Consider the following 11,305-nt stretch of genomic DNA (forward strand, 5'->3'; position numbering starts at 1 on the left):
GGAAAGGAAAGATAAGGGCGCCTGGGGGGCTCAGTCTGTTGAGTGTCTGCCGTCAGCTCAGGTCATGATCCCCGGGTCTTGGGATCAAGCCCCAAGTCGGGCTCCCTGCTTCTCCTTCTCCCTCTGCCCCTCCCACCTGCTCGTGCTCTCTCTCTCGAATACATAAAATCTTAAAAAACAAAAACAAACACAAAAAGGAAAGGAGAGATGGACATGTGGGCCTGATTCCCAGGTGAATGGCATGGAAGGAAGCCGGGCTTGAGCTGCCTGAAAGGCCCCTGCCCAACAGGACAGCCTGACCATCCTGGACTTCAGACTAGGGTGCCCTGGCTCCCCAGTCCCTACTACCCTCCTCAACCTGGATGCTATACCTTTATTGATGCAGCCACAGACCGACCCCCCCCCTCAAGTTGCTGCCTATAGAACTGACCATCAACCCTGGACCCCCAAGCCCACACTGGAGTTTTGTTCCACACCCCCCACCCCGAGCCCCCAGGTCTGTGCAGTCAGGTCTGTGGCCCTGAGTGCAGTAGTTTTACTTCCTTCCTCCCATGAGCCACTGTTCCTCCCCATTCCTCTGCGCATGGAGGCAGGGCACAAATAGATAAATAAAATGAAATAAACACGTTCATCCCTGTTAAGTTTCATCTCGTTAGATCCACCCCATCGCTCCAGCCTGTCAACTTCTCTTTAGATCCCAGCTCTGTCATCTGGCGTATTTGCCATCATCCCCCCCAGCTGTGTGGCATCTGCAAATTTGATAAAGTACATGGAGCATGTTTGTCTCAGAGGAAGCCCCCTCCCCCCATTGGGTGGCGGAGGGCAGGCGTGCACGGGCACGAGTGTACACATGTGTGCATGCGCGTGCACACACACACGCACGCACACACGCATGCACACACGCACGCACACACACACACGTGCGCTTTCCCCTTTCTTTTCTGGCTGAGGCTTGTCAGCCCTGTCCAGCCACTTGGATCCTGGTGGGGATCCTGGGCACCTATGTCCCCCAGAGGGCTTGGCACTCAGCAGCCTCTCGCTGTGCACGTGTCCCTGGGGGGGATGGGATGCTCCCCGTACATCCACATGTCCTCGTCTCCGTTGGCTGCTGTTTAAAGAGCGCCTGCCCTGGCAATGCCCCACTGGCCCCTTCTACTGAACTTGAGGCGAGGCTAGCCAGCCAGCACAGGCCTTGGCTCTCCCGGCCAGCGGTGCGGTCCTCCCTCTGCGAATAGGTACGCAAGACACATCGCCCCTGCGGCTGCTGATGGTGGAGTCAGCACGACTGCGTGGGGTGAGAGCTCCTTCTTGCCAGTGTACCTGCTGTGTGCTGTTTCTCTGATCCTTCTCTTCAGGGGACACCAGACCTTCTCTTTGAGGTAATTGCATAGCCGGGATAGGCAGCTTGGAAATATCCAGATCTTCACAGCAGAGCCTGCCTTAACAGAATGAAAAAGATCCAGGGCCTATACAGACCTTCTAGAATCTTCCAGGCCCTTCCCTAGCCTCCAGGCACTGCATGTTGGTGTACAGAGGACTCAGGCCTGTTCCCGTAGATCCCCTGGTGCAATGCGAGCTGTTTGTCCTTCCCGCAGGGAAGGTGGTAAAAGCTGGGTACCTGCATCAGGGAGCTAAGGCTGGTAATAAACCACCCCAGGTTCTTGGTAGTGGTTTCTACCAACATGCACTGATTTCTTGCTCACACTGCTACACATTGCAGGTCAGCTGGCGATTCGGTCCCAGCCATCATGGCTCTGGGACCCAGGCTGAGGGGGTGGCCCCAGTTGCAGCACCACACCCTGGCAGAAGGAAAGACATCACAGATCGCGTACTAGCTCTTAGCGTTTCTGCCTCCACGTGCCATTTGTCACTTCCATTCCACATTTCACTGGCCAAAGCAAGTCATCTGGCTGTGCCTAATTTCAAAGAGAATGAAGCAGTCTGATCTTTTCTAGTGCCGGGAATTCTGGCAAATGGCCTCAGTGACAACTCTGCATACGGGCTGCTCCTGTCCCACAGAGCGGTCCTGAGCTCCTGTCATACCACTTGGATGCTCATTCTCTGAGTCTGGTGTGGAAGGTTCTTCCACTTCCCACCCGAGGGGCTGTGTAACAAACGCTCTGGGGGATTTTGTCCACGTCTGGATCAGTTATCCGTTACGAGTCACAGATCACCCCTAAACTTAGTGGTTCCGTGTGACAAAATGTCATAGAACTACACACACACTCCCACACACAAGAAGGGCCCAAATAAGGTCTGTGCCTGAGTTAGTGGTAGTGGATCAAGGTCATTTTCCTGGTTTTGACAAAATGCCATAGTTATGTGGGATATTATCACTGTGGGGAGCTGGGTGAAGGGTACGAGAAATCTCTGTACTCGTTTTGCCTCTTCTTGTGGATCTTAAACCATTTCAAATTAAAAAGTTATAATGGTAATAATACGGGCTTAGTGGCTTAACACAGCAACTGTGCGCATACTCGCGACTCTGCCACGTGGGCAGTGCTGGGCGGGAACGGCTTCTCCCTGCTCCCGTGGGACCGGTAAAAGTGGCTTCACTCGTGCATCTAGTGTGCCAGCTGGGGTGCTGGGACAGCGGGGGGCAGGCAGACAGTGGTCCCCCACAAGGTCTGTCCAGCAGGGCGGCTGGGCCACTTTCGGTGTTGGCTCTGGGCTCAGGGGGTGAAAGGGGACATGATCAGGCCTCAGGCTGGCACTGGCCAGTGTCCCTCTGACCATCTCCCTTCGGTTAAAGCAGTCGCAGAGCCCACCCAGATTCAAAGGAGAAGAGGTGGATGCCACCTCTTGATGGGAGGGGCGCCATCTCCAGTTCATTGCCATCACCAGCTGTGTCAGAGGCTTCTCGATCTGCCACCCTGGCTCCAGTCCAACCCCCTCACCTGTGATGTGGGGGGTGGAGGCTGGAGAAGGGAACGGCATCAGCCACGCAGAGAACATCACCAATTCAGGGGCAGAGCTGGACTCCCACCCCGGGGCTCAGCCCGCCTCACCCCTCCGAAGCCCTGGCTGGGCGGCGGGGCCCCCCTCACCAGCCCAGCACCACTGCTGGGGAGTCTGTCTTGCACACGCTGGTGTTTGCAATCAGAAAGTTCAGCGGCCCTTCCAGTGTGCTTAAATTAGTCCCCATGAAAACCAAATCATTTCATTTGCAGAGAAGGGCTTAATTGCAAGGGGAAGGAGGCAAAGGGAATTCTGTTGCCTGTTTTCATTGAAGAAAATTGCTGTACTTTCCCCTGTCTCCTTCCTAAACAGAAGCAGCTCAGAAATTGGGCTGTAATCATCAGTGATACCTCCGCTCCCCTTTCTTCTCAGAGCTTGTTCCAGCTCCGGACCGTCCCCCTGAGGCCTGGCACCTGCAAGAGGCGGTCCCTCCACGGTGGCCAGCACACTGCTGCTGCCGGGTTGAGGGGTTCGCCCTTGAGGTCCTGGGGGCCTCAGCCCTTGACTGGCCCTAACTCTTGGCAGGAGGAAACATACTGTCACTTCCTTCAGAAATCTTGGGCAATCTGCTCCAAGCCCCTACTCCTGGAGAGGAGGGAGGGAGCCGCGTGGTGCCCCGGGGGAAGAGCGGATCAGATGGAACAGCGAATGCAGAGGCTTGGCGGCAGCAGGGGGCCGGTGGGGGCGAGGGAGCAAATTGTGTGGCCTGAGCAGGGCAAGAGGGCAGGTCAGAGGAGCCTCCTAGAGCCTCTCTGAAGTCCTGGCTCTTCCCTGGGACTAAATGGTTTTACTCTTCTGGCGAACCCACTGCACCTCAACAAATCGTGAGTGGCTCCCCTTATTTTCTTTGGAGAAGGGAAGAGAGCAGGGCTGAGAACACAGACCCTGAGAACACAGGATCTGAGTTCAATTGCAGCTCCACTACTTGCCTGACCAACCCATACCTCAGTTTTCCCCGCCCCCTGTAAAGGGGATAACGACAGTACCTACGGCATGGGGGTGTGGTGGCCGTTCAGTGGGCCACGGCTCACTAGGAGCATGTCATAATGCTATCGTGTGCTGGTTAATGTTAACCATTTCTTTCTCAATAACGTCTCTTGCTACAGGGATGAAGTGATTGGTCAGCCCAAGGTCCCAGCCAATAAAGGACAGAGCCGGTCATGAGGATGCTGGGGGCACAGCACCAGGTGGCATGCTGCCCCCCCTTTCATCCCCTCTGCTTCTTTTCCCTGGTGCCTGTGCCATGGGCCCCTCTGTCAATTCTTTCCTTGTCTCTAGAGCTTTCTCTGGGGACAGGGGTGGAGAAGCTGGCCTGGCTGCCCAAGCAGGGCTGTTCGGAGCAGTTGGGCCGAGTTACTGTCTGACCACTCCCCTGCCCTGTCCCTTGGTGGAGGCCGACAGGATAATGGATTTGAAGTCCACACACCTGCCTCAACTGAGGGGTGTGTGTGTGTGTGTGTGTGTGTGTGTGTGTGTGTGTCTCAAAGTCAATGGTGTATTAATTAAGGGGAACAGCTGCTACCGCAGTTCTTATGATAAGTCAGTGACAAATGGCTGTGTTTACCTTTCTTCTGTTTACCTTTCTCCCAGGCTCTGGGAGATGGCCTGGAGCTCCTGGGTGGACGTCCACAGCCGAGATTTGTGGGGTACAGCGTCTCCCTCCCTCACCCCCACAAGCTTCTTTATCCGTGCCACCAAGCCCAAGAGGGCAGTTTGTCACTGAGGAAAGACAGGTCTGCGGCCTGGGGAGCCTTGGGGGGACTGGGCAGAGCAATGGAAACTTCCTAACAACGGCTCCCACTAAAAAAGAGGCCCTGGGACCCCTCCTCGGGCAAATCCCACCACCCTGCCCTGTCCCTTGCGCAGTAGAGGCTGCTTGAAAGAGAGACTTGGCCCTTCAAAGCGGTGGAGGGCTGCAGGGCCAGATCTGAGCCCCTGCGGCAGAGGACGCACCTCCGGGCCTTTGTGCCTGCGCTGTGCTCCGTGCTCCAGAAAGGCCCGCTCCGCTGGCGAGGGCCTTTTGTTATCTCGCTTATTTTGATCTCGCTCCCGCTCTCCAAACAGCCTCACAGAAATAGAGCAGCGCATTAGCTCCCTTCTCAGCTTAAGACAAAACAGGGCAAAGGGAAAAATCTTTCGCCGAAAGGCAGAAATGGGAAAGGGGGGCTCATTTTTGTCTGGGTTGTGTTTCTGGGTGCTTGGGTGATCAGTTTCTCCACCGAATTTCCCGCAGATGGGAGGAGAGCAGGACGGTGCTCCCGCGCCGGCCACCATCTACGGGTGGGACCGTGTGGAGGGCGCAGCGGCGCCAGCTGAGAAGGAACCGCTGGATCTTGGTGCCAAGCCCCTGCCTGCTGCTCTTCCCCACACCCCACTGTGCCCTCAGGGTAGGGACCCTCCCAGACCGCAGCGGGCCTCTGCAGGGGTGGGGCCCAGACACTAGTCTGCAGGCAGACTTTCATCTCCACCTCCTCAGAGGACACCATCAGCCGCCAAGGAGCCCCATCCAACCTCGCTCTGCTCTTCCTTCCTCCCCCTCCCAGGGCTGAGAGGGGCTGAGCACCCCCAGGAGCCTCTGGGGCCATGAAGGGAGGCAGAAATGGGGCCAAGGAAAAAGGTTCTACTGACCCCCATCCCTTGCCATTCATTCACTGGGACCAGGTGGGCGTGTTTTGAGTCCACGCTGCGGGGGGTGGGTAGCCATGCAGAGTGGTAACGGGGAGACTAAGGCTCTGGGAGCTTTTGTGGCTTGCCCGAGAAGCCAGTGGTGGAAAGGCTGGGGCCCAGAGGGGACTAAGGCCAGCCGGAGAAGGCCCAGGGCCCCTGCTTAGCCTGCCCCAGCCTCCTCTTCTGGCTGACCTCTCCGCGAGCTGCTATTCCTTACAATGTTGCTCTGGCGGGGGGGAGGGAAAGAACCATGGACGAGAAACACATCCATTTTTAATAAATAGTTTATTTATCCAACAGTTTCAACCCTGATATTGAAGCCTGTTGCGGTGTTACTTATTCTTCTGGCTGGAGCCTGATGATGAGACCATCTCCTTGCCATGGGGCCGGCACTCAGGTTCCAGCCCCGGCGATCATCCAGACATCAGAGAAAATGAGAGAGTATTGCTCAAATGAGGGAGACGGGAGCTTTATTAAGGAAACAAAAAATACCAGGAAGACCGAAAGGGGGTGGTTGATGCCTTCTGGAGGCAGCTGTTTCGGCTCCTCCGCTTGCCCCTCTCCCGCCTGCCGCGGGTGAGAACATATGGGAATGAGGCTCTGCTGGAGAGGCTCCCCGCACTTAACTAATAAGGCCCCCCGCCAGGGTGTTTCTGGAGCCGGGCGCCCGCGCCCCGGGCTGACGGGCTGGGGGGGGGGGCGCCAGGATGAAGGTCTGCGGCGGCGCGGGCACGCTCCGGACGGCCAGCAGGGGGCAGCCGAGCGGCCTCTGCGCAAGTTCTGGCTACGCGGCCCCACAATGGGGCCGCTGTGGTCGCCCTAAGACAAGGGGACCGTCGCACACCGGAGGCGCCAGGCGCCGCACTCCCAAGGCCCCAGAATCCGCATCGTCACCCGATGCAGTGCCGTGGCTGCGGGTCTCTCTGGTCTAGAACCGCGACTCCGTGAGAAGCACCACTGAAGAGGCCCGGGGGCCCGGCCCTGGGAGGCTGCCTCGGACCGCCCTACCCTCCTATCCGCTGTCAGGCCCGGGCCTGCTCCAGGTTCCTCTCAGGGGGCCACGCTGGCAGCTTACTGCTCCTGACTGAGGGTCCTGCGTGCCAGGACCTGTCATTTCTAGATAGTTCTTCTACAGTACTTATCCTACTTTCTAGCACCTTCCCCCTTCAGGATAAAAGAGGCCCAGCCCAGCTAGAGGACAGGTTTTCTCCCCTCACCCTTGAGCTCCCAGGTAACACCCTCTGAAGGCACATGGACCAAACTGTCCCCCAACCCCTGCCGCCCCAGCCTGCTGCCCCGACCCACCTCCCACAGGCATGATGCCCACCCCGCTGAGCACTCACCAGCGGAGGGAGAGCTCCAGCCCACCTAACTGCACACTTGCTCTGCAGGCTCTCACAGCTGCTGCTCTTTCATCTTTTCTATGCATCAAAACAACCCTTCTCCCCTTTTCTGCCAGCAATCAGGGCAGAGAGGACTGGACCAATGCAGAGGACAGCTACCCACGTGGCCTCTGGCTCTTCCCCCCTGCTGCCCTTCAAGGAAGCCCATGCTTTCCTACAAGCTAATCTCTGTAGAGTCTTACAGAGAGACCTTTGGAACCAGAGTCGGGAGGAGGGTGAAAGTCAAGGCAAGTGTGAATTCAGCACTGGCAGGTCTGGTGGCCTTGCACCCCTGGAGGGGACTGGCCTGGGACAGGCTGACTGGGAACAGGCCCCCCCGGCCGGGATTTATCGCTCAGAGTCGGAGAAGGAAGAGGGCTTAGTCCATCTCCACACCAGCATATCTTCTCCAGCCACGCGGTGGGACTCTGTCTGGATCCGGGATTCGTTGGATGCCAGGAACTCTACAGCCCGGTCCCAGACCCGCTTCATGCGCCTCCTGCAACGAGAGGGGCCAGGCTCAGCAGGCCAGCAGCGCCCCCGGAAGCTCCGTGCGACACTGCCCAGAGAGCAAGCTGGCCTGTGCGCACCCTTTGTACAAAATTTCCACACGGAATTTATCTGTGGGAGGAAAAGGCAGCAGGCACTAAGAGAACTCCTGCAGAGGAGAGAAATTTGAGCCACAGAGAAACGATTCCTCAACCTTCTCTGCTCTAAAAGCATTCAGTGAAAGGGAGCTGAAGGGAGCCGGAGGTGTCCAGAGCACCCCAGGGGTCCAAGTGGGAAGGGGCTGTGCCGGCCTTGGCCAGCTCCTGCTGGGGGCTGTTACTGCAGCAGCCCTGGCCGGGCGCCCCCCACCCCCACCAGTGCTGGCTGCATTTTACTGCCCCGTGCGGGCCAATTAAAGAGTGGCCACTGGGCTGCTGAGTCCAAACTCGACAGTACTCCGGAGCGTGGGAATGAGCTCAGCATCCAACTGCGGAGGCCAAGAAGCTGCAACGGCTCCTGGACCGGAGCTACCAGGCAGGCCCTCTCCCCTGTGGCTCCCCGGGGCCTTGAATCCCCTCGGACAGCCCCATAACCTCTTCCCCCTCCAGACTAGACGGGAAGATTCCAAGCCAGTCAGGGAGGCTGCTCTGACATCTTCTCTCTGATGTTCCTGTCTTTCGCCCGCTCTGCACACTACCTCCCCATGACCCCTCGCGTGGAGAGGGGCTGTCGGTGTGTAAGAGTGGGAGCAGGAAAGGTTCAGCCCGGGGGAGGACAAAGGAGGGAAGCTCCTGAGGTGGCCTGTGGGTCAGGAGTCGGAGTGGGGCTACCAGGGCTTTCTACCTCACAGGTCGGGTCCTGTCACCGACGACCCCTCGGCCTGTTTTGCAGCACCCACTCGGCTGGTCTAGCGCAGCCCTCCCTCCCAGGCTGCCCACCAACAGGCATCGCACAAGCTCGTGCGAGCTGGCTGCTCCCAGCTCCCCTACTTTCCTCGATAGCCAGGCTCCTCAGCCCTCCCTCAGTCTCACGGGTGGACTCTCCTCTGCAGGGCAGACCCAGGGGGCCCACGTAGGGCCTACGGCAGCGGATATGTCCTCACGCCTTGAGCTTGGCTGCACAGACGGGGGGGGGCGGGGGGGGGGCGGCGGGGTGTGTGCACTGGGAGATAAATCGAGAGGCTGAGAGCCAACAGGGGGTGAGTCTCCTGAGGTTCCCTGCAGGGTCAGCCCACCTGTGGTCTGTGCTGCTGCAGGGGAGTGGAGGCCGGGCGGCTCAGGCCCGAGACAGCGGCAATGGCGCTCTTGCTCTTATTTCAGTCAATGTGTGGACGGCGCATAACCGAAGCCGCAGCAGTAAGGGCTGCCCTGACTTAATGAGCTGTGAGGCCATCTCCCGACACCCCTGCGCCCCTCTTCATGAGGACCTGTGGCTACCGAACAGCACAGCTTCCTTATGCCTTTCTTACCTCTTCGTCCTGAGAAACAACGCTCTAGCAGGCTGGGGGTCTGCACTTCCATGCCCACCGTCTCCCTGTGACCCAGGAGTGTGTGGCTTCGATGCCACACTCCGCAAGGCGGTGGTGCTATCCGCGTGATGGATGACGAAACTGGCTCAGAGAGGCCATTACCCACGGCCACAGACGACTCCGGGCGAGCCAGGAATTTGGGGGCAGTATGAATGCACCAAGTGACCTCCCCCTGGGAGTGGGAGGGCCATGTGGCTGCCTCCTGCTGGGGCCATGCTCCGTCTGCTCTCCCTAGGCTTCCCGCTGCACCTTTCCAAGGAGTAGGGTGGGCACGAAAGCTCTTAAGGGTCTTCACCTTTAAAAGGGGCCTTAAAATGTTTTACTCTTCCAATTCCTCTTGGGTTGCACAGAAATACCACCAGCAGTGGGCCTCGAGCAAGTTCCTTAACCTCCTCGTGCCTCAGTTCCCTCATCTGTAAGATGGGTTACTTGCTGTTCTCATGTCCCAGCGCCGCAGCGAGGATTGAGTGAGGGGGCTTGCGTCCGTGGAGGGCCCAGAGCAGTGCTGGCTCACAGCGAGCACTCGGCAAGCACGCGTGCTTGTCACCCTCTGACGGGGTGGCATCCGGCCGGAGACAGCAGCAAGCTGCTGAGCAGGGCCCACAGTCTGGGCCGACACCTCAGCAGGCCCTGCTGGCTGGCCCCTGGGACCCCATGCTCCAAAGCTACCCCACACTGGGTTTTGTCAGGGTCCATCCAGCATCTGCGGCCCAGGCATGATCATGGCCCTGCCACCCCCTCCTGTGCAGCGGTGCGCCCTGGAAACTGACCCCAGCCGTTGCTGTGAAACTCTGCTTTCAGCTACAGGCACGCACGTGTACGTGTGCATAAGTGCGTGGGAAGCGAACCAAGGTATTTTAGGTAACGTGTCATGGGTCATGGTTAAAAATGTCTGAAAAACAATCTCCTCCTTGCTAGTGACGGATTCAAAAATAGACAAGTAAGCAGTTCTGGCCAGCGGGGCCTCAAGGAGCGTGTCCCTGGCAGGTTCTGGAAATGTTTTCTCCTGCCCGTGAGAGCGACCGGAGGCCCATCTCTCCCCTACTGGTGGTGACAAGGCAGAAGTTGATCCCGCCGCTGCGGGACTGGGACCACAAACATCACAGGGAAATGGAACCAGAGACCTGACTATTCTGTACCTGGAGCCCACATGACTCTGGACTTCCACTCACAGAAACCCAGCTTGAGCCACTGGGGGGAGGAGGGCACTAGCGTTTGCCACCCAAAGCTCCCCAGTCAGCACTGATGCCAACAGAGGAGTGGGGTCACGCTTCCAGACCCCGTCTGTGCATTCCGCCACAAAGAGCTGAGCGCTGGAGCAGTGGCAGGAGGTGTGCACGGCCCCCTCGCCCGTGTCCTCGGGGCTGAGCTGCTCCCCTCCCCCCATAACGGATGCTCTGGGCCTCCTCCTGTGGCACTTGCAGGGCTCAGCCCAGGACTCACCGGCTCTGCGGAGGGATCAGGGTGTCGCGCACGTGCAGGATGCCCACGTACGGGTAGCGCTCCATGTCCTGCTCCCAGTCCACATAATGGTCCTGGACCACGTCTGCAGGGTAGGACAGAGGGCACTGTTTAGGGCAAGGCCCTTCTGGCCGGTGCCAGTGGTCCTTCCCCCAGGAGCCACACACCTATAATCTTCTTCACCATCTCATACATGGCTTGTTCCTCTTCTTCCAGCTTCCGCCACCGGTATTTCAGGAGGATGAGGAGCCCCCACAGAAAGGCCAAACCTACGAGGGAACACAGGCCCCATTATCAGTCACATTACTTGTGGCCGTTTGGCTGCACGCCGGCTCTCTNAGCAGTGGCAGGAGGTGTGCACGGCCCCCTCGCCCGTGTCCTCGGGGCTGAGCTGCTCCCCTCCCCCCATAATGGATGCTCTGGGCCTCCTCCTGTGGCACTTGCAGGGCTCAGCCCAGGACTCACCGGCTCTGCGGAGGGATCAGGGTGTCGCGCACGTGCAGGATGCCCACGTACGGGTAGCGCTCCATGTCCTGCTCCCAGTCCACATAATGGTCCTGGACCACGTCTGCAGGGTAGGACAGAGGGCACTGTTTAGGGCAAGGCCCTTCTGGCCGGTGCCAGTGGTCCTTCCCCCAGGAGCCACACACCTATAATCTTCTTCACCATCTCATACATGGCTTGTTCCTCTTCTTCCAGCTTCCGCCACCGGTATTTCAGGAGGATGAGGAGCCCCCACAGAAAGGCCAAACCTACGAGGGAACGCAGGCCCCATTATCAGTCACATTACTTGTGGCCGTTTGGCTGCACGCCGGCTCTC

The 11,305-nt window shown here is 58.6% G+C and overlaps 1 protein-coding gene across 1 annotated transcript in view; it reads right to left on the reverse strand.

The window, feature by feature from the left end:
• Nucleotides 1-6,078: 6,078 nt before the first annotated feature.
• LEMD2 (LEM domain nuclear envelope protein 2) overlaps nt 6,079-11,305 on the reverse strand; it is a 23,347-nt gene continuing 18,120 nt past the window's right edge. The window contains exons 6-8 of the mRNA XM_034660565.1: nt 11,136-11,237; nt 10,951-11,053; nt 6,079-7,506 (exon numbers count right to left, since the gene is read on the reverse strand). Of these exons, the coding sequence (XP_034516456.1) occupies nt 7,356-7,506; nt 10,951-11,053; nt 11,136-11,237 (356 nt within the window). The 3' untranslated portion in view covers nt 6,079-7,355. The remainder of the gene's footprint in view (nt 7,507-10,950; nt 11,054-11,135; nt 11,238-11,305) is intronic.

The sequence above is a fragment of the Ailuropoda melanoleuca genome, chromosome 5 (genome assembly GCF_002007445.2).
Source record: "Ailuropoda melanoleuca isolate Jingjing chromosome 5, ASM200744v2, whole genome shotgun sequence".
NCBI lineage: Eukaryota > Metazoa > Chordata > Mammalia > Carnivora > Ursidae > Ailuropoda > Ailuropoda melanoleuca.